Source organism: Callionymus lyra, chromosome 15, assembly GCF_982586985.1.
Source record: "Callionymus lyra chromosome 15, fCalLyr1.hap1.1, whole genome shotgun sequence".
In the NCBI taxonomy this organism is placed as follows: Eukaryota; Metazoa; Chordata; class Actinopteri; order Syngnathiformes; family Callionymidae; genus Callionymus; species Callionymus lyra.
In genome coordinates, this window is record NC_141832.1 from 7,440,084 (window position 1) to 7,465,927 (window position 25,844).

A 25,844-nucleotide genomic window follows, 5' to 3' on the forward strand; every position below is an offset into this window, starting at 1 on the left:
ACTAATATGTCACGTGCGCTCACTCTCGTCCTCGCAGATGATGAAGAACAAACTGTTGATTCTCATCTCGACCTTTGAACAGTGTGAACTGATGGACAACAACACACAGCTGCAATTCAGCTGCAAATTTAAAAACCTTGCGCTTTTATGAAGGTGTTACGGTAGTGAGGAGAAGTCATACGCGGAAGGATCTACGTCACCATCACTGAGAGATTCTTAAAATACTCTGATGTGACAGTAAAGCATCTCTCAATAGATTCTTAAGATACTCTGATGTGACAGTAAAGTATCTCATAATAGATTCTTAAAATACTCTGATGTGACAGTAAAGCATCTCTCAATAGATTCTTAAAATACTCTGATGTGACAGTAAAGTATCTCTCAATAGATTCTTAAAATACTCTGATGTGACAGTAAAGTATCTCTCAATAGATTCTTAAAATACTCTGATGTGGTGACAGTAAAGCATCTCTCAATAGATTCTTAAGATACTCTGATGTGACAGTAAAGTATCTCATAATAGATTCTTAAAATACTCTGATGTGACAGTAAAGCATCTCTCAATAGATTCTTAAAATCCTCTGATGTGACAGTAAAGTATCTCTCAATAGATTCTTAAAATCCTCTGATGTGACAGTAAAGTATCTCTCAATAGATTATTAAAATACTATGATGTGGTGACAGTAAAGTATCTCTCAATAGATTCTTAAAATACTCTGATGTGACAGTAAAGTATCTCTCAATAGATTCTTAAAATACTATGATGTGGTGACAGTAAAGTATCTCTCAATAGATTCTTAAAATACTATGATGTGGTGACAGTAAAGCATCTCTCAATAGATTCTTAAGATACTCTGATGTGACAGTAAAGTATCTCTCAATAGATTCTTAAAATCCTCTGATGTGACAGTAAAGTATCTCTCAATAGATTATTAAAATACTATGATGTGGTGACAGTAAAGTATCTCTCAATAGATTCTTAAAATACTCTGATGTGACAGTAAAGTATCTCTCAATAGATTCTTAAAATACTATGATGTGGTGACAGTAAAGTATCTCTCAATAGATTCTTAAAATACTATGATGTGGTGACAGTAAAGTATCTCTCAATAGATTCTTAAAATACTCTGATGTGACAGTAAAGTATCTCTCAATAGATTCTTAAAATCCTCTGATGTGACAGTAAAGGATCTCTCAATAGATTATTAAAATACTATGATGTGGTGACAGTAAAGTATCTCTCAATAGATTCTTAAAATACTCTGATGTGACAGTAAAGTATCTCTCAATAGATTCTTAAAATACTATGATGTGGTGACAGTAAAGTATCTCTCAATAGATTCTTAAAATACTATGATGTGGTGACAGTAAAGTATCTCTCAATAGATTCTTAAAATACTCTGATGTGACAGTAAAGTATCTCTCAATAGATTCTTAAAATCCTCTGATGTGACAGTAAAGGATCTCTCAATAGATTCTTAAAATACTATGATGTGGTGACAGTAAAGTATCTCTCAATAGATTCTTAAAATACTCTGATGTGACAGTAAAGTATCTCTCAATAGATTCTTAAAATCCTCTGATGTGACAGTAAAGTATCTCTCAATAGATTACTATGATGTGGTGACAGTAAAGTATCTCTCAATAGATTCTTAAAATACTATGATGTGGTGACAGTAAAGTATCTCTCAATAGATTCTTAAAATACTATGATGTGGTGACAGTAAAGTATCTCTCAATAGATTACTATGATGTGGTGACAGTAAAGTATCTCTCAATAGATTCTTAAAATACTCTGATGTGACAGTAAAGTATCTCTCAATAGATTCTTAAAATACTATGATGTGGTGACAGTAAAGTATCTCTCAATAGATTCTTAAAATACTATGATGTGGTGACAGTAAAGTATCTCTCAATAGATTCTTAAAATACTCTGATGTGACAGTAAAGTATCTCTCAATAGATTCTTAAAATACTATGATGTGGTGACAGTAAAGTATCTCTCAATAGATTCTTAAAATACTCTGATGTGACAGTAAAGTATCTCTCAATAGATTCTTAAAATACTCTGATGTGACAGTAAACTCTCAATAGTCACGTGACCAGAGTCTGTGTGTGACAATGTTGCAAGAAAAGCAGTGGAAATAATAAAAATATTGATTTTCTGCAGATCTGTTATAATTTCCCGTTTATATTTTTGTTTTCTTTCAAAATAATTCCTTTACGGTTGTTGAAATAATTGAAGTACTGACTTATGACGTTCTATTTGCTTAAAAAGCAGTTTGTGCAGAATGTACTTAACATTTTACTATAAAAATACACCTTAATAGTTGACAAAGATCTGACTTTATTTTCAAGTATTAATAAACAAAGTTTCTAGTATTTTTACTGTGGAAATACTGATTTATTGTATGTAAGTAAGTAATTTTTATTTGTATAGCGCTTTTATAGACCAGGGTCACAAAGCGCTTAAACAATCAATCAAAACAATATTCAATAAAGTATATACTTTAAAGATCAAGATAAAACTGATAACACAACAGGAGTTCCAGAAAATCAAGGAAAAGCCTGAACAAATAAAAACATCTTAAGATGTTTCTTAAAGGAGTCAGTAGATCATCAAACACAGAGATGGTTCCAAACCGTGTGCGTGGAACCATCAGTAGATTCTGATCCACAGACCTCAGAGCCCAAGCTTGGGTCTAAGGCTGGATCAGATCAGTGATGTAAGGAGGAGCCTGACCATGAATAGATCTGAAAGTAAGAACCAGAATTTTAAAGTTAATCCTGAAAGAAACTGGAAGCCAGTGAAGAGTTTGAAGGATCGGAGAAATGTGAGTTCTTCTACTAGAGCGGCTCAGAATTCTCGCTGCAGTGAACCCACTCATCCACCTCCATCTCAGGCAGCCACGTTTCTTCCAGAACTTTGTCCACGCAGTCGCAGGTGATGGAGCGGAACTTGGGCTCGTCGTGTTGAACGGCCTGCCAAGAGGGAAAAGGTTAGGACTTTGAGGAGATACCTTTGTGTGTTCACCTTCATGGTCATTCCACCAACCCCATGCACAACTAAAGTTATCTTCTCCTTTCTCAACCTCAGTCTTTCAGCAGCCTTATGGGTAATGTAATTTGAATCTGAAGCCAGGTCGATCAAAGTCCCGATCTTCTGACTTGCATCAGCATCATGAAGACAGGAAGTTCAGAGAGCCCATTTCTCTGCAGTAGCTCAGACTGGCCTGAAGCATTGAGTGTCACTGTTGTTTTATTAGTGTTGGTGAAAGCCTTTCTGCATCGATCCGCCATTTCTGGAGAGAGTTCTGACAGGATCTCCTCTTGTTCCTCTGTTAGTTTGCTTTCACCTTTGCCGTCTTTTCCACCCTTTTACTATTCCCCTCTTTTGACTTCTCCCTTTGGGCAGAGGAAGAAATGGTGGTCTGGGGCACCGCCTTTCCTTTTACAGTCTTTATTTCTGCATAGGAAAGTGTCTCTGCAGTATCCATCTCCATCATGGTATCCGAGACATTTTCTGCATGCTCCCAGCTTTCTCAGTACAGCTCTCTTCTCAGGTAGCTTAAGTCTTTTGAACTTCCTACAGAAGAAGATTTTTTTTTAAGTTTTTTTTTTTTTTTTAGAATCCCTTACTAGTCCCGCGAGGGGAAATTCGGTAGTGCTTTTTACAGCCATTCACACATACTGATGGGAGTAGGCTGCACACTTGCGCCAAGTTCACCATCAGGAGCAATCAGGGTAAAGTGTCTTGCTCAGGGACACAACGACACAAGCTGGAGCTGGGATTGAACCTGCAACCTTTTGGACTGCAGCCAACCACTCTACCATCTGACCTTGTGCCCACTATCACCACTACATACCTCCTCAAGCTCTTCTTTCTTTGTGGTTTTTGTTGAAGCAATCCTGTCATAATTTTTGTCTGAACGATCTGACTTCTCCATCTTCTCCACAGTTCTGAGCTGTTCGAGTCTCTCCAGTATTTCTTCTTGACTTTTCAGGAACTTCAAGAGCATGTCAAAGTGGTCGTCTGATTTGACCTTGTTTCTTGGCTCAAACATGAACATCAATCAGTCTCTTATAATGGAGTCAGGCAGCTTGCTTTCAATGGATTTAATTACCAGTGGGTTCTTTATGGCTCCAGGGCTTCCTAACTCTGTAAAATCTCTTCTCCACTGACTGTATGAGGTCAATGAACTTTCTTGGCTGGTTCCCCTTCACACGTGCCACCTTCTCCAGCTCGTCAAGGATTTCCACAGTGATGGTTAACTCGTTGCCATATCTGTTCTCCAGGACTCTGAAAATGTCATTTGCAGTGGTGTAGGTTGAAAGTCTGAGGTCTTCTGAGATTTTGTCATCCACACTCTCCAACAGTTGAATTTTCTTAACTTCTGTTGATCCGGATGGCTCTCCCTGCTTTTGCGGGCTTTCCCAGTCTTTCTTCCATCTGTGATATTCTCTCTTGCTTCCTTTGAAGATAGGTAGAGTAGTTGCCTTGATTCTCACTATTGGTGTGGATTTTGGGGTGGTAGTTTCACTCCTGTGCTCTTTGATTGCCCGTCCAGTGGCAAATTCAGCTTTTCTTAATTCAAGCCTGTAGCAGGATGCCCTTACCTCCTGGACTCTCCCATCCAATTCATCCCTTTGGTCCACAGGGATCCATTTCTCCCATGTTGACACTTTTGAGATGGCCTCTTTTATTCTCTTGTCCAAGAGAGTGAGGTGCACTTCATAGCCCTCTACATTGGCACTTTCCAGAGGTACATCAGCTGTCTTATCATTGGCTTTTTCAGCTTCCAGGATTGCCACAAGAAGTTCACTTTTTCCATACAGCAATGTCTCTTATTTCTGCCAACTTTGTCTCGCATTCTTTTACAGATCTCTCAATGTCTGCCTCTTGCTGTTCATCAAGACATGCTTCTTTCGGATTGTCAGTAATTAGGTTGTAAACCTATGACAGATAAACCATTTTAATTATCCATTTAAATTAAACATTCTAAATTTATTTTAAATTAACTTAAACATTCAAACATTTTGAATTCATTCAAACAATTTAACATTTTAAATTCATTTAAACGTTCGAATATTTTAAATTCATTTAAACTAGTGATGTGTCCGACTGTGTCGAGGCTTCGAAGCGTGTGTCGAGTAATCCAGGAAATGTTTCATGAAGCGTGTATCGAGGTAGGTGGTGACGTAGTGATGACGTTCGAGGCCTCCGGCAGTCACGTGACCGGCTCGAGAAGCGCTGAGTGAACCAGCTCGTCACGTGACCGGTTCGGTAATCGCTCGAGAACTTCCAAAGCTGGTGAAATAATTAAAAAAAAAAAAAAAAGAAACAGACTGAAGCCAAGCATTGTTGCTTTTTTTGATTAAAAATCATAGGTTTTTCAGAAAACAAGTTAGTCGAGCACATTTTTTATTATCACAATCATTTGCGCACAAAATATGCAATGCTCCCAATTGTCCACATGATGGCATGGAAGTGCAAATGAAGCCTCATGAGGCTTTGCTCCAAAGATGAACTACTCGGCTGTGAAACTTCAGTGCTTCATGAGGCTTCATCTCGCCATCACTAATTTAAACATCTTAAATATTTTTAAATGAATTAAAAAGCACTAAATCTAATTTCTTGAGTTTTCCAAACTCAAATGAAATGTTATTTTTTATCAAAATCAATATAATGCTCCAATGTGTTCCTTAACTAATATTTAACGCAGTTAAACATCCATTTGAACATCTCAGAAGCATTCAGTCAAACACAATCAAAGTAAAGAAAACGTTTCACCGACCATTGACGTCTTTGGACTGAAGCCATTGTTGTGAACTTGGAGCGTCTTCTCTCTGACTGACTGACTGAGAGCCTCCATTACCTCACAGTTCACAGGTGCTGCTCATTAGTGACAATGACTGAAGCAGCTGCTGCTGGTGCACTCTGGGAAATGTGGTTCTTTCACACACTGAGATTCAGCTGAACAATTGAATATTAAAAAATTAACCTTTAAATAAAGTTTTAAATGATTCAATATTAAAAAATAAACCTTTAAATAAAGTATTAAATGATTCAATATTACAAAATAATCCTTTAAATAAACAAAGTATTAAATGATTCAATATTACAAAATAAACCTTTAAATAAACAAAGTATTAAATGATTAAATATTAAAAATAAACCTTTGAATAAAGTATTAAATGATAGAATATTAAAAAACCAAACCTTTAAATAAAGTATTAAATGATTGAATATTAAAAAATAAACCTTTAAATAAATAAAGTATTAAATGATTCAATGTTAAAAAATAAACCTTTAAATAAAGTATTAAATGATTCAATATTAAAAAATAAACTTATAAATAAAGTATTCAATTATTAAATATTTTAAAAACGAACCTTTAAATAAAGTATTAAATGATTGAATATTAAAAAATAAACCTTTGAAAAAAGTATTAAATGATTGAATAATAAAAAATAAACCTTTAAATAAAGTATTAAATGATTGAATATTAAAAAATAAACCTTTAAATAAAGTATTAAATGATTGAATATTAATAAATAAACCTTTAAATGAATAAAGTATTAAATAATTAAATATTAAAAAATAAACCTTTGAATAAAGTATTAAATTATTGAATATTAAAAAATAAACCTTTAAATAAATAAAGTATTAAATGATTCAATATTAAAAAATAAATATTACCTCTTCAAAACTCCAACATTACATTTTTTCTTTCTTTTTTTTCCTCTTCAAAACTACAACATTAAAAGTAATTTTTTGTTAGTTTTTTCCTCTTGCAAACTCCAACATCATTTTTTTTTCTCTTTTTTTTTTACCTCTTCAAAACTCCAACATTAAATGTTTTTTTTGTTTGTTTGTTTTTTCCTCTTCAAAACTCCAACATCATTTTTTTTTCTTTTCGCCTCTACTCAATGTTCGATTCAAACTGTAGAAGATGGAAATATAATAAAGACCTCTCCTCTAATATTGAGGGCTCCTCCAGCTGAAGAACTTTAACTCCCATTAATGAGCGCGAGGCAAGAGACACTGTGATGCTGAACAGGGTTTAAGGTTACGGAACCATTCGGGAGTCGTTACCTGTGGAGAGTAACACGTCCGGTGTGCTCAGTGTTTTCCGACAGGCAGCAGTACAATCTGTTATTCTGTAGTGATCATCAGCTCTTCCTCCACCCATCATTACCAGTAATTACCTGTTTTTCCTCCCTCTCTGCTTCTCTTCATCCCGTCTCCTCTCTCTCTTCCCCTTCCCTATTCAAACTTTACTCATTTTGTACTCAACCTCATGTCGACTAAGGGTTGGGATTATGTTCAGAGTAATCTGTCTTCGAACTGTGTTCCGAGAGGAAACTCTCGCCGTCTATGAACGGAGGAGCATGTTAGCTTAGCATTAGCGGCGAAAGTTTCTCATGAGGCCTGTGAATACGTCACACTCACAGGCGGAAACACATGCACACGACTAACATCTCTCTCAGGGGAACCCGTCGAGTGCTGCAGGATGTTGTCTGCAAGAGATACTTACCTGGATCGCTCTCGCACACCTCATGGCCGACTCCATGCAGCAAGCCAGCCGTCGAAGCTGTGGAGCTCGCCAAATGGCGTGAAAACTGACATACAATGAAAGTTCATGTAGTTTCCACTAGACTCCACTTTAGCTTGGAGCGAATAGATTGCTAAGCAAAACACCAGCTCATAGAGAGGTCACTTTTGTCGAATTTATCTTTTTTTTTTTTCACTCGTCTTTATTCACTTGGGTTTGTTTCGGAGATGACTTGTCATTTTGGAAATCAGTCAAAAAACAGGACTTTTATGCTATGTATGACTTTAAAGTACGTTAATGAGATGTTAATATTTTAACAAGTGCCAGGTTTTGCGAAAATGAACTGATAAAAGTGAAAAAGTAAATTAAATGAAGCAATAATTATGTTTTAAGCTGAACTGCATCAAAATAGTGTGAATCATGTGAGTTGACAAAAGTTTCCGTTGAAGCTTCACACCTGATAAAGCCAACAGGAAGTAGACGCAGAACATCGTCCTGATCGTCCAGTTCCAGCAATCGTAGGCGAGAAGCTGCTGATGGTGAAGAGATTGACATCATGAAGCAACTGCAGAGTTGACTCTCACTCACAGACGAAGACATGGCTGCACTGATCCTGCTGCTAGTGGCGCTCTTCTCCGACAACATCCTCGCTGAGATCATCCGGTTTGAAGGAGACCGTCATCTCTTCATCCTGAACGAAACAGCTCATGACGTCTGCGTGATCCAAAGATGGAGAGGTGAGAAGAAGAAACTTCTGTGGAACTCTTCACAGCCTCATGACTCCAGTCTGCAGAGAGAATATTCTTATGAAATAAACCGTCTGAAGGTTTCACACTCGGGTCAGTACCAAGAACAGTGCTGGACCCACAACAACATGAGAGGAACTTCACTCTCCTGGTTTGTGGCGGAGGAAAGATGAGACGCCAGTACTTGTACCCTTATGTTGGACAGACACTGGAGCTGACTTGTGACGGTGTGGGACCAAACCAGAGTGTCCAGTGGGCTTTACCTCAATATAACCACAGAAAAGGAAATGATTTTGCTTTAATCGATCATGAAACATCTTCAATGAACAAACTACAGCAAGTGAAGAACAAACCATCTCTTCTGGTTACGTTTGGCGTAAGTTCTGGTTTGTTCTATTATTATTGTCTGGAGAAGAACCATCAGAGCTGTGAAGTACTGGAAGAGTTTGAAGTTGTTGTACAACCAATGTATATTCACAGCTGGGTGGGAGAGAGTCTGGAGCTGAACTGCTCTGACATCAGTGAAAACAAACCACACGTGTGGAGGATTGATACAGTGACGACATATGAAGTGAGTGTCAACTACACTCTGATGTTTCCATCACTGACCTTGGACCACACAGGTGCATACAAATGTGATCGCAGTGGTCAGTATGAATATTACGACCTGTATGTGTGTCCTGAGTCTGACCCGCCTGCTGTTGTGTTCTTCACTGGAGGAGAAAACGTGACTCTACAATGTGGCGACTGGAAACAGCCTTTTGTGATTCGCTGGTTCATGAAGACAAACAGAACTGAAGGAAGACAATCACAAGTATTAAATCAAGGACAAGAAGACGGAACCTTTCACTCCGACACGAGCCTGGTGATCACGAACATCTCTCTGGAACACAGCGGAGAGTTCTGGTGTGTGATTCTGAAAAGAAAACGTTGTTTGTTCACGTCTAAGACCCTTGTAATGTTCGGAGAGCCAGAGGTTTATCAACATCTAGTGAGGTCTGAGCTACTCAGTGTCATGATCTTCATGATGTGTGTGGTTGTTGTTGTGGTCTGGAGGAGGAGGAGTAGAGAGCAGCTCCCAGCACCTGTGGAGGAAGTGGAGATGTTGGATGTGTCTCCAGTGTCAGCAGATGTTCAGCCAGAGACTCTCTGAGGCGTCAACATGATCTACGTGTGTTTTGATGAATCTTTATTTGACTGTTTGTTTGTAATCGTTGTGACTCTTGTTTCCTCTTCAGTGTCAATAAAGTTGAACCTTTGACCTCCAATAAAAGACTCCAGTTTTCTTTCTGTACAGATGAAGTCAATGAGTGTACGTCACATTATTTTGACTTATTTCTTCCTATTTTCCTTCTCTCTGCTTCTCTACATGTTTCTCAATGATGTCTCTTCTTTTTTCAAATATCTTCTCCAGAAAACTGCTTCACTTCAATAATGATGACAAGAGAACACAGTGTTTCTAAATGTCTCCCATCTTTCTGAGCAAAAGCCAATAACATTTCTACACTTGTAAATGTAAGGATTTTTAACGCTTTTATTTTGTTACGTGTTTTACTTACTGTATTTTTTTAAATATTAAATTAAAAAGACTAAGAATTAACACATATTGAATAATTGAAATTAAGATATAACAAATATTGAATATTTGAAATTATTTCAACCTTTCAATATTTAAAAAAATAAAATAAAATTCAATATTCTGATGGCATTGATGTACTTCCATGGGGCCCAGTGAGGTGGTGTGAGGGGCTCCCAGAGAGCAGTATCATGTCTGGTGGAAGATGTGTCACTGCTGCCTCTCGCTTTTTCAAAGCAACCCTCAACTCCCAGTTGTCAGAGGCTTATTGTAAGATGGATGGCTTGTTTTTGGTGGTCCCTTTCCACCTTGTCTCCTTCCCTTCCCAAGGTTATGGTTCAGGGCGGTCGAGCCAGCCTGTTGTTTGCTTTAACTTGATACTTGCTCCACTTATGGCTCCGGCACGCCTCCATCCGAGGCGCCCTCCTGCCGGGGCCTTTGAGCAACCGCTCAGGATATGGCTCGGCGTCCAGGCGTCCAATCCGCGTTGGTCTCTGCCTCAGACCTTCAAATTCACTGGGTGGTCAACAGTCGGAGGATAATACTTTACTTCCCTCTCATGTAAACAAACAAATCTGTAGACAGATCATTACCCTTTACTCTGCTTTACTAGATTAACACGGCTTCTACCGCTCACCTCAATCCCTCCAGCTGGGCTCTTAATCTGGTCCTGGTTCGCAGGACCGGGTGGACGAGGGCTACTTCAACGACGGGGGTGTTCTGCAGGAGGCTGGACCAGGACGGATGTCAGTTCATCAAGAGACTGGACTTTGAGCTCTACACATGATGTTGCTGAAGTTTTTAAGTCATTCATGGGACACTGACACTTGGACTTTGATTCATAATCCTGAATATTGAAGAGTCAGTTTTATATATTTCTGCGACTGTAGCGGTGAATACAAACGTTCATCTTCGAACCCGTTTATGTTGTTTTTGTTTATAAATCAGCCTCCACTGAAGTGTTGACGTCTTTGTGATGACACGTTTAAAATGACTAAAGCAGTAGTCGTTTCCACAAAAACATGTGGTTGCAGCTACGCTCTGAGTCACAGCTGGATGACACGACAACTTCCCCTAATTCCAGACGGTCCTTGTGGTCGCACTCGTAGTTACCAAGCCTTTATTTATTTGAATAGTAGAATTAAGATTTGAAGATGATTTTAAGTTGTTTTTTTTATTGTGTTATACATGCAGTAAGTCTATGTTTGCTTAAATGTTGTTGTTTTTATCACAGAAAAATGCTTTTAAATACCTTTAAATGTTTCGGAAAAGACTTCTGTGAAAACTAAGAGAAATTGTTTTTGTGTTATTTATCGTTAAAGTGGGTTGAGGAGCAGAGGAAAAAAAATGGGTTGCCAGATTTGAGTGGTAGTTTCCAGTCGAAACAACACATACAATCGACCTAGGAGAATATATGTCATTTAAATCATAGCCACGTAGTGCTCAAGAGTCAATAACAATACACACAAAAAAAGACATTTCCAGCTCAACATGCGTTTAAATTGGACAGAAACGGTACCAACCTGGCAACCTTTACCGCTTCGAAGGGACACTTTTTCCATCAGCAAATCTAATTATTACAGAATAACAATTTGTTTATAATGTGATAATTCACACTACTTTGATTTAAAGAAAAATAGGACAAAATAAAATCAGTATTTAATCGTAAGTAATTTAGGTCGTAATTGGTCACGCGAGGACTTACTAATCGGAGCCCGCCGTTCTCGCTCTCCTATTGGCCGCCGAGGCACCAAGCTCGCCTGTGATTGGACGGGACGGAACCCCGCTTCTCCCGTCTTTGGCCCCCAGACTCGCCCGCTGATTGGTCGGTTCGTCTGTCGCGTTGCGAGAGAGAGAGAGTCCTACAAACGGCTGCGCTTTGCTAGTAGCGCCGCGTCGGGCGCAGTTGTTGTCCAGCATGACTTGTTTACGTCGAGGCGGGGACACGTTCCGGTGCTAGATACGACCGCGCCAGGTGAGTCCCGTGCCCCGGTGCCGAGGGTTTTCCCGAACCGGCGGGTGAAGCTCCCCGTCTGGGGGTGAAACGCGTGGACGGCGAGGAGCCGCTCCCGGCTACGACTAATCCCTGAAGAAGTGAATGGAAAATAATATTAGCTCGATAAAAGCTACTCGAATGCGGCTAGTCTTGACTGTTGCATCCTAAATATAAGTATTATTTAAACATAATGATATGTATACTTACAGAAATAACAGTGAAATAATAAAAAAACACTATTTTACAGTAAAGTGGATGATTATAAAAAAGGGTGTTTTCCAGGAAATAGACTGAACTACCCGTTGAAAGTCATCTTTTAAAACGCATGAATTCTCCGACATTGTTGTTCGTCTTCAAACGAGTGTTTACCTCACACCGACTCGAGAGACCGCTCGAATGTGAATGACGTAAAGGATCATAAATGACGTCATTAGTTTTTCAATTTCAAAAAACTTCAACTCAAACAAAATTGAACGTCTTTGCTTTAAAGCGTCAGCAGTGATTTATATTTTTAAAAACCTCCTCCAGTTGAAAGATTTCACGTTTGTTACGTCAAAACCTGATATTTCACTTAAACACCTGCTAAAATGTGACTTTAACGATTAAATAAAAGTTCCAGATTCAAGGTTTTTAACAAGTAGTTTCCATCCAAAGGCACAACGGAAAAAAAAATAAAAATAGAATAAGTAGTTATAATGTATATAAACATACAATATGTTTTTACAACAATCCTAAAACATATTTTAGTTATAATAATTTAAAGTGTATTACAGTCGAAGAGGTGATTCCAGTTCTTCGCTGGACCATCTCCTCTATTTCTCTTGGTGTTTCTGTTCTTTTTGGTTGTAAATAGTAATACAATTGGAGTTAAAACACATGTACATTATAAATATAAAGACTCAGAGCTGTCAACTTGTATGTATCCTTAAGTCCGGGTTCACTAAATATACAGTAACATTTCTACGTCAACTCTCGGACGAGGAAACCAAAAGAAAGATGTTTTTTCTTCCTCACAATCCAGTTCCTTCGCTCTCCAAAGTTCTCTCTGGTGTATTTGGCTCAAGAGTTGACAGCCGTGACTCGGGAGCATAAAGTTAAGAAATTCCATCGAGGATTAAACAAGGGAGTAAACACTAAGGGCTGCTTGACCGTCTCTTCAAATCACTTAAATATAATGTACGTTACAACAAAAGCTCTTGAAATAATCTGCTGTCTTTGATCAACTCTTGTTTTTAATGAGACGTTTTTTCCTCACAGGGATCTTGTGTAGAAGTTGTGTTTGTGATGATCAGGATCATATTTTGTTACGTTGAAATAAAAAAAACAAAAAAAGGGGGGGGGGGGGTCAAACTAATAATAATTGGTCCATTCGCTGAATCATGACTTTCCTAAACGGCATCTTGTCGTCTGTGTTGCAGGTCGAACAAATATTCCGAGTATACGTAAGTGTTTCTGCTTCTCCACGTGTTTTTTTTTTGTCGGGTTCATTCGTCATCCTTCGGCTGTTGTTGTTGTTCACGCAGAAAGCCGAAGAGTGGGTGGGGGGGGATGTTGACCCAGCCCTCTGACTCCTGCCCTCACCTAGGTTTTCCCATGGAGGAAGATGCTCTCCCCGCAATCCCTTTGTGTAGTGCACCTCTCCTCCCCCCTTCCTCCGTCACTCCCAGGTATAGTCTTCCTCACACTTTTTTGGTTTTCCTTGCTTTTATTTCACCCTTCAAACCTGCTCCACGTGAAGACGAACTTCAGGTGTAAATATCTGATCCGACGCATCGACTGCATCATTTTCTGAGGTCTCTAGACTCCGGTGGATAAAGAGATTCAATAGGGAAATAGGTCTTCATGTGGACATGGTCTGGATGTATATATTTTTTTTAACCCCCTCTTCCTATGGTTTTAACTGGAACAATTTGTAAAGGGAATAGAACTTTATTTATAACGGCAACAATACGTCCGTGTAAGAGCAAGTGATTCCTTAGCTTGACTAGAAGATGGACCGTTTCTTTGGCAACTATGAGGACCATGTTACCTCACACACAACGAGACACACACCGAGACACACTGAGACCGACAATTGTCTCCTAATTGAACCAAAACTACATTTGATTCCTCTGCATAGGCATCAGCTCATGTAACACATGTTGGATGTAACAGTGATTCTGACGTGATCCATACAGACTGTGCAATCAAGTAGTTCGGTACCTTCGTGTTTTCTGTCGGCATTTTTGTATTGTATCATAATATTATACAATAACATTTTTGTATTGACTATCAAAGTCTACGAATTAAAGAATATTGAATTTGGAATATTCACATTTTTACAAAAAACAACTCGGTTTCAATAGAAAAAACAAAATTAGGTAAACAATGATCGACAATTAAATTTGGACTTTAAGATTAAGTCAATTTTGACCACTTAAGTTGCAACATGTCTACGTAGGAAGTAGATATAAAAGTATCAGACTCAGAAACACATGAAAAAAAACACTTAAAAGTTCTTATTCGCCTGAATTTCGCTCTTTAATGTCATTTTTGTTTAGAAAGGGGAAAAAAAACAAACAATTTTTCAAGTCGCATGATGACTTTCATATCCTGTACAGCATTCAAGTTTCAACATTCATATCATTTAGATTCAACCTCTCAATATTCTCACGGCACTGATAAACTTCGAGAGGCGACAAAGTTTCAAAGAAACTATGGCGAAAGTTAGGAAGTTTTACAGTCGGAGCTTCACGGATGAGTCATGCTCCCGTCGAGTGTTGCAGTAAGAGGCGGGAAAGTACTTCACGGCCTTGACGTGCGAGAAATGAAGCTTTATTTTCATCGTCGTGGAGGTGAAGATGGCAACTTTATCCTTTTGTCACGCCGGGAACAACGAGTGCTTCTTGAACTACCAGATGGTTTCTCTTTTTAGATAAACGCAAAACGAATGTTATTATGGAAATGTTTCTATTTTTACAATAATCTATCTCTTGTGTGCTGTTAAGTCACAGCTCTCGACTCTGTGCTGGTTTATTTAGTTCCGTTTCCCGCTGAGTTAGTTTGTGTCTGAACTCTTGTGTCGCGGCTCAGCTGCGTGAATGATGGGATATCTGGCGACGGAGAAAGCGGCCACGTTCAAAGGATCGGATCTCAGACGCCGAGAGAGCAGGAAGACGCCGCAGCAGACGCCGACAAACCGTCCTCAGACGCCAGGAACATGGTGAGCTCGTCGTGTATCCTCGGCTTCCTCCGTCTAATCGTCGGCTCCCCCACAGGTGCAGGCGTCGGAGTCCAAGCACCCGAGGGTCAGCGACGGTCCGCGGCCGGGAAACCAGGTCAGTGGCCGCGTGACTCTTGACAGCTTGTTTTTTAATTTTGTTCCGCTGGTGCGACGAGTGCAGCAGCTGCTGCGCCGACGTCCATGTGTCACAACACCAGCCGACCCCGGAGCTCGGCTGGTGTCGAGGTTAATTGACTGATCGTAATCCCGCTTCACGGTCTGCTGCGTCCGACGCGGTCACGTGACCGACTGTACGAGACGCTTCATTGAGGATTTCGTTTTAATCTCTGCTGCTTAAACTGGTGACAGAAAACAAAACGTAAATGCTGCGTTTTATTGCAACTTGTGAGTCAACTGAGCCTAAAATGCATTTTAATGGAATGATTTGGCGAAGAGGAGCACATGGGAAGTGGATCTAAAATGAAACGCATATAAAAGTTTATAATTTTCCATTTGCTTAGTAAACAAATTAACCCTAAAATCTCTTCTTTAGCTGACTTGCTCTTCAAGTCATTGTTATTTTTTGGAAACATTTTTCAACTCGCACGATGACTTTTATATCCTTTATTGTATCGCTGTCTGTGAACTGAAGGATTCTCGTATCAAAGCCCGACTGTTTGGAGCGGCAATGATTCGGTGGCGTCAAAAGGAAGTTGCAGACTTTGATTTCCCGATTCTAAGGCGTCGACGACATTTAGCCGCGTGGATTCTTGAGTTGCCTCTCGATGGCGGCTCGGCCTCTGATTCCTCGGATGCAGCTTTCTCTGATCGTAAACGTCGCTCGGAGGTCAATGTTCTCTCGCTCTTCATCTTCAGTCTCATCACGTTTTGTTCTTAAACTTCATCTTTTGTCTGACCTTTAAAGTATATACTTTATTGAATATTGTTTTGATTGTTTAAGCGCTTTGTGACCCTGGTCTAGATAAGCGAACATCCAACTTTGTCTCTGATTTACTGATCTTCCTACTACTAACACATCACTCTTGCAGTCAATCTTCACGTCATTTTTCTACTTCTGTTCCTGATCTCCTCCCTCATTCTTCCGTAGCACGCGTGTCAAACTCCGAATCATTCTAAGGTTGCCTCAAAATGACTCGGACTCTGAGGAGAACATAATTCCGCTCAGTTTTACTCCAAATAAGACGTTTATCTTCTTGAAGAAGTACAAAGATCCAGTTAAATCAATTCTGTTTTGCCCTGCGTTGGATCGCGTTCGACGTTGTCGCTGGTTTCGTGTTTGAGTTTGACTTCCCTGCTCTGTATGATCGGCTCCATTAACGTCTGAAGATGATCTTCCAGATTTATGTTCTCATTTATGTCAAGAAAAAAAAGAAAGAATGATGGTTAAAAACAACCGTTTTAGATTGATTTATCAACGTTGTGATAGTTTTAATTCATTTTATTTGTTCTTTCTTGAGGGCCCCTCACAGCAGTCACAATATACAATGGGAAATCTAACTCTGTAGAAAGCAAAAATATAAAGCAGTTTTATTGAAGTTAATCGTTTTAGGACGGTCTTTAATAAACATGTTATTTGATGAACTAAATCTATTTTCTCTTCTGCAGGGCGGACTGGACTTCGGTGCCGCTGAGGGCCAAAATGAGTAAGTCTTGTTTAGAACTTATAAAATGGGCTTCTATCCAGACCGATGTTCTGACCGAGCTTGTGTCGTTTATAGAGGAGACGAACAAGGTCCCACAAAGACGGCGCCTTCGTTCATGGCGAAGAATCTAGAGCGGCAGCTGGCGTGTGAAGAGGAGCCGGTCGGCGCCGACATGGACACCACGGCGTCTGCCACGTCATGGGTGATCGGCCCGCTGTTCCAGTCCCTGAAGTCCAAGATGGCCAGCTTCACGGAGATCGTCATGAGTCCGGCCAAACTTTTCAGGCCCAGCAGTCCCACTGAGCTCCAGGACTTGGACCACTCGCCCGACTCTGCGGCGCCTGAGACCAAGTGGCGAACGGAGGAACTCGCGGAGGATCCGATTTTCTGGTCTCCGGTCGGATTCGATGTCGGAATTGAAAGTTCGGTGTGTTCGCGGAAGTTGGCGTTCGACGTGGATTCGCCGCCACGCAGTGACCAACACGAAGTGATGGAGCCGGAGGAAAACATGGAGCCTTCGCCCAGTCCGCCGCATCTGGTCTGCTCCGGCCAAGTCCAAGAACCCTTCGTGGACTCGAGTGCCTCGGATGAAGTTCACGTCCAGTCGAGTCAGGTCTTCAGTGATCCGGATAAATATACAGCATCGTCTGAAATCGTTCCTGCTGAGTCTTTCCAACAAAAAGTGGACAAGTCGGACTCGGAGGTGAATTTTGAGCTCACGTCTCAGGGTTGTCGAGACGGGCTGAGCGGATTCGACCCATCATCCTTCGCCGAGTCTGAAGTCGGCGTTCTCCAGCCCGACCTCTGCGAGAACGAGCCTGCAGCGGACTCTGACCTTTCAAAATCCAAAAGGACTTTAAAAGTTTCTAACGATCTGACACGAAGAAAAAGATTGAAAGTCGAGGATTCAAAAGTTCTCGATCAAGAGTCCGTACGGATGAAGGAGCCGAAGAAGAAAGTCGTGTCACCAGATTCCACATCAGTCGGCGGAAAAGGGCCGAACATGCCCAACGTGTTGACGAGAGCCAAGAATAGGACGGAATCACTTCCCTGCTTTTATCCTGCGACTGTTCCCTCGCTGGTTAAAAGCTCTGAGGGCAACCAGGGACGCAGCAGACAGAAGCACGGCGCCCCCTGCAGGACACAGACTCCAGGTCCGGCTCCTCCAGTAGAGGTGTGTGAGTCGAGTCGGTTGAAGCCGCCCGTAGAGAAGGTCCCGACCTGTCTGAAGCCGAAGAAGAGGAAACGTCTGAACCCGGTGAGTTCAGTTTCTAACTTGTTGTTTGTGGATTCATCTGGAAAACTGGCCACATCTGAAGCGAAGGAAGGTCCACAATCTGAAGTCAACCAGAAGCCCAAGAAACCCAAGAAGAATGCTGGCGTTGCCGTGGAGAGCTCTTGTGTCGGCGGAGAAACAAAGTCTCAGAAGTCAACCAAAGAAACCCAGAAGAGGAGACGCAGGAGTAAAGTTTCGGTCGAGCCCGTTTATTTCGAGATGACTCCCTTCAGGGCCGACATTGCGCTCGCGTCAGAACGTTCTGCGGGACTCAACAAGAGAGGGAACAAAAGAAGGTCCTCGGTCACACCGGACTCGTCTGTAAGCCACTTGAACGGCCGCGACACGTCCAGCAGAGTGAAGCCGGTGAGACCAAAGAGAGCTCATGTCAGAAGCCGCCCGGAACACGAGGAGGTGAGCAGCTCGGTCACGTTGGACCACGTCGCTCCGGCTCCGTCTCAAGAGGCTTCCAGGCTGTCGCGGAGCTTCTCCTGTCCAGAGATCCCGTCCCTGAGCTCCACGGACATCACTTGGACGTCCCATCTGTCTCAGAGAAGAGTCCAGTCGTCCCTCCCACTCCTGGCCCCCCACTGCTTCTCCAGCCCTCAGACCAACAAGGTCGCCCGCCGGGCCCGACGCCACACCGTCTGCAGCCTGGAGGTGGCGCGAGAGATCGCCCCGCTGTGCCTGCGCAAGGAGGTCTACCCGTCCAGACGCTCCGTTCCCTACGACAAGGCCACGCAGCAGTTCGCGCCCACGCTCGCACTTTCTCCCACTTCCTCCCTCTCGGCCCTGGCTTCCTGTTTCCTCTCCAGTCCCCTGGCTTTCCTTTCCAAAAAGTTTGACAGCAGAGAAGGCAACCCTGGCCCCTGCAGTCACGCTGCACCCGCCGCGTCTTCACCCGCTTCCTCGCCCCTGTCCATGAGCTCCTCCTCCATCTGGCTGCTCACCGGGTTCCTCCCGAGGTCGGACCCTAGTGCTGCCCTTGAGCCCACCAGCAGGTGAGTAACCATGTGACCATTGTCTGTCGATCCTCTTTCCCAAAGCAAGTGAAAAATGTAGTTAGTTTGTGTTTTTGCCTCTTCACACTAAAACAAAATGTTCTCTTATGTTTGCATAAGTTAAACCAGTGGTTCCCAAACCCTTACAATACATTTATTGTTGCAATGCAACTTCACTGTTTACGGGCTAAAGTAAATTAAATCCTGGTGATGACTGAGGACGAGAGGATACAGTGACTCCAGCAGTTTTTAAAACTGATGTTTGGGCATATTTTGGTTTGAAAACAAATGAAAACAGTTACGACTTCGTCAAGAGTGATGTGGTCTGTAAATACTACAACACCAGAGTCAAGTACTCGACAATACTACACATGTATACTTGTTACTACACTATCACAACACCAGAGTCAAGTACTGGACAATACTACACATATATACTTGTTACTACACTATTACAACACCAGAGTCAAGTACTGGACAATACTACACATATATACTTGTTACTACATTATCACAACACCAGAGTCAAGTACTCGACAATACTACACAAATATACTTGTTACTACACTATTACAACACCAGAGTCAAGTACTGGACAATACTACACATATATACTTGTTACTACACTATCACAACACCAGAGTCAAGTACTGGACAATACTACACATATATACTTGTTACTACACTATCACAACACCAGAGTCAAGTACTGGACAATACTACACATATATACTTGTTACTACACTATCAAAACACCAGAGTCAAGTACTGGACAATACTACACATATATACTTGTTACTACACTATTACAACACCAGAGTCAAGTACTGGACAATACTACACATATATACTTGTTACTACATTATCACAACACCAGAGTCAAGTACTCAACAATACTACACAAATATACTTGTTACTACACTATTACAACACCAGAGTCAAGTACTGGACAATACTACACATATATACTTGTTACTACACTATCACAACACCAGAGTCAAGTACTGGACAATACTACACATGTATACTTGTTACTACACTACCAAAACACCAGAGTCAAGTACTGGACAATAATACACATATATACTTGTTACTACACTATCACAACACCAGAGTCAAGTACTGGACAATACTACACATATATACTTGTTACTACACTATCAAAACACAAGAGTCAAGTACTGGACAATACTACACATATATCCTTGTTACTACACTATCACAACACTAGAGACAAGTACTGGACAATACTACACATATATACTTGTTACTACACTATCAAAACACCAGAGTCAAGTACTGGACAATACTACACATATATACTTGTTACTACACTATCAAAACACCAGAGTCAAGTACTGGACAATAATACACATATATACTTGTTACTACACTATCACAACACCAGAGTCAAGTACTGGACAATACTACACATATATACTTGTTACTACACTATCACAACACTAGAGTCAAGTACTGGACAATACTACACATATATACTTGTTACTACACTATCAAAACACCAGAGTCAAGTACTGGACAATACTACACATATATACTTGTTACTACACTATCACAACACCAGAGTCAAGTACTGGACAATACTACACATATATACTTGTTACTACACTATCAAAACACCAGAGTCAAGTACTGGACAATACTACACATATATCCTTGTTACTACACTATCACAACACTAGAGTCAAGTACTGGACAATACTACACATATATACTTGTTACTACACTATCAAAACACCAGAGTCAAGTACTGGACAATACTACACATATATACTTGTTACTACCCTATCAAAACACCAGAGTCAAGTACTGGACAATACTACACATATATACTTGTTACTACCCTATCAAAACACCAGAGTCAAGTACTGGACAATACTACACATATATACTTGTTACTACACTATCAAAACACCAGAGTCAAGTACTGGACAATACTACACATATATACTTGTTACTACCCTATCAAAACACCAGAGTCAAGTACTGGACAATACTACACATATATACACACGACTTGCAAGTGTTGGGATGATAATCGGATGAAAGTTCACCGTGTTACCGGATCAGGGGAGCGACTGCAATGACCTTTTCAACTTTTGTCTCCAGCGCGGCGTCTCCGGAGAGAAGAGATCGGAGCGAGGAGGACGACGAGGGAGAGAACGCCAGTTCGTCCAGCCAGGAGTTCGAGGAGGCGGCGCTGAGGGAGGAGAAGTCTCTCTCCGACTCCGAGATCAAGGTGCGACTCAGTCCGGCACCTGTGAGCCGGACGTCCGGCCTGACCCTCCGTGTGACCTCGCAGGTGGTGCAGACCCACAAGGAGCGAGGGAAGGTGTCGTCGATCCGCATTCGGAAGGCTCTGCCCAAACCCCAGAACAACCTGACCCCCATGGGCCTCCCCAAGATTGTCAGGTCTGTTTGAACAAGTATTGAGCTTCATATTGTATCTATTTAGCTGTTAAAAATAATAGTTTTATAATTGATTTCACTCGATTTTCTATGTGTTTATTCACGGTCAAATAAGGTCACTCTGAGGTCGTGTTAGGAGGAAGTGATTGCGCTGACTTCTGTTTCTTGACAGGGTGAAGAAGAAGGAGTTCAGTCTGGAGGAAATTTACACCAACAAGAACTTCAGTCAGCCTTCAGAGAGGTGAGCAGCACAACGTCTTGTCGACACACGGTGGGGGCTCGATTTCTCCACCACAGCAGTAGTTTTTGAGCACATTTTTCTCATTTCCGCAGTCGCCTGGAGACCATCTTCGAGGTGCCGCTGAGTCGGCCCAACGGCCTGGAGTCCTTCTTCAGCCAAAAGCGGGTCAAGCGGTTCACGGCGTTCCCGGAGGTGGGCGTGGCCCGGAAGCCCAAGAAGCCACTGGTGGGCGTCGGCAAGTCGGGAGCGACGACCGCCTCCAGGACCAGACGAGGAGGGTTCGCCAAAGACGCTCCTCCGTCCTTGCTGAGCCAGGACGTCGAGCTGCTGCTGTGTGCCAAGCTGGACCAGCTGGGCGTTTGGCTGAGCGCCGACCAGACCGACCGTTGACCGCCGTCGTTTCATCCGCAGCCGGACGTCCAGTCGTCTCGGCCGCGGCAGCTTCTTTCTACACCAGCGACACGAATGTGACCAGAAGATTCTCGCACCACCCGACCCGAACCCGGAACGTGTTCAGAGCAGCTTTTATGTTTCAATGTCGTTCTGCTCCGTCAGTGTGTGTCCACGAGTGTGTTGTTGATGTCTCAGGGAAAGTGTGTGTTTTCATGTCACCTGTGATTGTTCTGAGCAAGTTCCAAAAGAGACTTTTGATCGTCAGGGTCGTCGTACTTGAACCTCTGAAAAAATGTTTTGGGAACTTTGAGGGAAAAGTTGAAGCACTTGAGCCTCGGCGCTCCGATCTCTGCCGCGCCACGATTCGCCAACTCCTGCCACCGACGCCTTAGAAACTGTAACTTTGTAAACGTCGACAAACGACTCTACGCACAACGACGTTTTATAAAATGTTTGTTTTTTTTTTTATTATCAAAGTGTACAAAAGTTGGAACAACGTCCAGCGCAGCACCGCCATGTTTGTACCTCCGCCGACTTTAACCTTTTTATTTATTTCCATTTTCTATCTACGCCCGAAAGTCGCGGACGACAAATCCGATCAGTGTAATATATGTAACGGACGCGTGTTCTGTCGTGATTCAACACCATGTTTAGATTTTAAAAGGTTTCATAAAGTGAATAAATATAACTGTTTAACATAGTCGACTTGACTCCTGACTAAGAAGTGAACGTGGAGGTGCTGATCCTCATCCCCGTTGCGTCGTTGCCGACCACAAAAGTTACATTTCCGACCCGTCCTCTGGTCCGGTCGACTCGGCTTTTCTGAGGCTCTGATCCGAGTCTCCGGTTGCCGGTTTCTGTTGCTACCATGAACGGTTCATGAGGTCAGAAGTCTTAGAAGGGGGGGGGGGGCGGCAGCTCCACTCCGAGTCTCTGCTGGATGACGCAGCTCCTTGTTTTACCACGACATCCGGATCATTCTCTGAGCGTGACCAAGTACGAGATGAAGGCCATCAACACCGGCACCATCACCAACAGGGAGACCAACACCGCGATGGAGATCAAAGCGTACTTCCTGGCATCCCGAGAGAACCTGTCGGCGACCGTCCGGTTCGCGGCGATCTCGGCGTTCTCGGCCTGCGAGTCGGAGCACATGGTTACCGGCGCCGTGAGCCCGGACGTGAGCGACGAAGAGACTCACCTTGACTGAGTTGATGACTGCGAGCACACCGATGCAGCAGCATCCGCAGACGACGCTGCAGATGGACAGCGTTCGGTAGTACGGGTCTTCGCGGCAGCAGGTCCGAGGGGGCCCGCTTCTCCTGACCTCCTTCTCGTGGATCTGGATCTTCAAGGTCTCGGCCGCGTCCTTGTGGCAGTCGTCCGACATTTCTGAGAAGACGCCTAAGAAGTTTATCAGTGTCTTCAGAATATTGAATGGATTTATTTAACGTTTTAAATGTTAAACATTTGATTTGTATGAATGTTTTTTTTTTTACCATTTAATAGTTCATTTATTAATATAATTTAATCATTTTAAAAAACCATCAATAAATCAATACTTTTTCCTTATTTTTTTTGAACACATTCCATGATATTCTTATCCAATATTTAAAAAAAATACTAGCTCTAAATTCAATTTATTTAATTCAAATCCGTTTATGTTGAATATAAAAATGTCCCGCGCTATTACGTTGTCACATGATCGTCTGCGCGTCACATGATTGGCCTAAAAGTTCAAGAAGCTCGATACTCGTTCAGTATCGTCTGTTGGCTCTGTTGTACTAACGCTTTCATATTGAATTTTAAAGACTACAAATATATTGAAATATTGAAATCAGAATATTAAACTCATTAATTTAAAAAATGTAAGAATGTTTCTTTCTATGGAATAACCAGAGGGCCATAATCAGTTAATAATAAAGCGTTTGGAAATGGCGACATCCGGGGGAAAAGACAGTTCTTTAAATGGATATTGTGAAATAAATACACACATAAATCAGTATAGAAATATATTTCCAATATTGTGGATTCATCAAGTATTTGAATATTTCAATATTGAAATACCTCTATTTCGTATTTACATTAAGTTTTTTAATTCAATAATTTAAAAAAAAAACAATTAAACTTTTCGATATAGAAATTATTTAAATAAACTATTAGAATAAACGATGAAATGCTTAAAAAAAAAAACAATATTTTAAATGAAAAAAACAAGTTTCTACATCTAAAATGTTAGATTAAACTATTTAATATTTAGATGCTGCTGTTATTCTTCTCCCTTCACATTAGGTGCATGACGTCAGGTTCTCTTTACCCCCCCAAATTCCCATCGACCGCAACGACCAAACCTAACCAGGGAAAACTTCCTGACCAGGTGTTTCAACTTGTCTTGATCTCCGTCATGTTATCAACATTTGGCAATGATCTCAACATCTGCAGAACGACGATGGGTTCGACGCCCACGTTCCAGGTCGCGTGCGGTACTGTGGGTGTGTTGCACAATCTGTAACTGACATTCCTTTATGACAAGGGTGTCAAACTTTCCATCACACGAGAGAACAAAGTGTTTTCAGCATCACTTTTGGGGCCAAAACAAAATATCCATTTATTTTTTATGTTTATTTACTGTGTTTGTCATCCTTTATCGAAACCCTCGCCGCACAAACTCCATTTCTTCGACAACAACCGGACTTTTATTGGAGTCTCTGTGCAGTAGTTCATATGGATACACTTTGTTCCTTATCTCATGTTAATCACTGACATCTTTACGGCCACGACTTCAACACTTAGATTTATTCCGGTCCATGTCATCCGTGTTCCATCTCTGCGACGAAACCCTCGATGACCATCTCTCATAAGTCACTTCCTGTCCCCGGGGTTGGCTAAGAGAAACCGGTCTTGCTCATGACTACCTGAGGTCCAGAGGGAGTCTGGAATGTGTCCCTCACCCAGGACATCCTGGCGGACTCCAGGGATCAAACTATCAAAAAATGCCGAGGCCTCTGGTAATCATTATCGAACAGGAACTCTGTGACTCGGGCTCCTGACTCTGTTCCCTCCTGCCCACATGTTTAAACACGCTCGGAAAAAATGTTGTCGCTCTGTTGCTTACACAGAGAACTCACCCGACAAACCTGTAGGTCAACATCAGGATGTGTAACCTGGAGAGTGTTTGACATCAACTTAAAGAAAAAACAACTCCCGGACTCGTCTTACCTGCGATGATCAGTGTCCAGTAAACAAACTATCGATCAGAGGGATCCGACCTGTCGTCCTTCCTCCTCCTCCTCCTCTTACTACTTTTTCTTCGCCTCAGAACTTTCTCCCGGAGGTGAAACTTCCCGTCATGTCCCAGCAGAAGTCCAGAGTCATATAAGTTGTTAAGTGACAGGAGTTGAAACTCTTGTGCGAAACCTCCACGCCCCATTTACAGCTCACTCCCTGCTGCTCCCACACACCACCTCCACCTGCTCCGTCCCAGAGGAGGGAAAAAAAACACAGTCCGGATGTTTTTTTTTTAACCACATTCCCGAATACCTGCGCTCCTGTCCTGAGGCCTTGAAACTGATTGGTTGGTGGGGGCCATCTTGGTGTTCTTGTGTTTGGCCCCTGAGATGAAGATCAGGAGAAACCATCAGGGAAATAATTTAGACTCTACTGTGGCAAAATAAACCCTTAAAATGAACTCATTTATTCACTTTTAATGTCTAAACCCTAAATAAAAATGATTCACTTGCTTTTTTAAAATCTATTCACTTGT

The 25,844-nt window shown here is 41.6% G+C and overlaps 3 protein-coding genes across 4 annotated transcripts; 2 read left to right on the forward strand and 1 right to left on the reverse strand.

The window, feature by feature from the left end:
• The first annotated feature begins 8,154 nt into the window (after nucleotides 1-8,154).
• On the forward strand, nucleotides 8,155-9,455 carry LOC148064723 (uncharacterized). Its single transcript, XM_087808350.1, has 3 exons — nucleotides 8,155-8,293; nucleotides 8,401-8,482; nucleotides 8,783-9,455. The coding sequence occupies exons 1-3, from the start codon at nucleotides 8,155-8,157 to the stop codon at nucleotides 9,453-9,455; spliced, it is 894 nt and encodes a 297-aa protein (XP_087664476.1).
• A 2,290-nt stretch (nucleotides 9,456-11,745) lies between these two features.
• Nucleotides 11,746-22,781, forward strand: prr14 (proline rich 14). Its single transcript, XM_087809355.1, has 11 exons — nucleotides 11,746-11,853; nucleotides 13,293-13,316; nucleotides 13,460-13,541; nucleotides 14,947-15,076; nucleotides 15,132-15,191; nucleotides 16,703-16,740; nucleotides 16,816-19,017; nucleotides 21,148-21,277; nucleotides 21,341-21,450; nucleotides 21,620-21,688; nucleotides 21,781-22,781. The coding sequence occupies exons 3-11, from the start codon at nucleotides 13,468-13,470 to the stop codon at nucleotides 22,076-22,078; spliced, it is 3,111 nt and encodes a 1,036-aa protein (XP_087665481.1). The 5' UTR covers nucleotides 11,746-11,853; nucleotides 13,293-13,316; nucleotides 13,460-13,467; the 3' UTR covers nucleotides 22,079-22,781.
• On the reverse strand, nucleotides 22,534-25,504 carry LOC148064725 (transmembrane protein 265-like). 2 transcript variants are annotated; one of them, XM_087809358.1, is made up of 3 exons: nucleotides 25,301-25,504; nucleotides 23,283-23,485; nucleotides 22,534-23,218 (listed from the first exon to the last, which is right to left on the reverse strand). In XM_087809358.1, exons 2-3 carry the CDS (start codon nucleotides 23,469-23,471, stop codon nucleotides 23,057-23,059), a joined length of 351 nt encoding a protein of 116 aa, XP_087665484.1. In that variant the 5' UTR covers nucleotides 23,472-23,485; nucleotides 25,301-25,504; the 3' UTR covers nucleotides 22,534-23,056. The 2 variants fall into 2 exon arrangements, with proteins under 2 accessions (XP_087665484.1, XP_087665482.1); XM_087809356.1 differs by having other exon boundaries at nucleotides 23,283-23,473; nucleotides 25,301-25,500.
• Nucleotides 25,505-25,844: the final 340 nt, after the last annotated feature.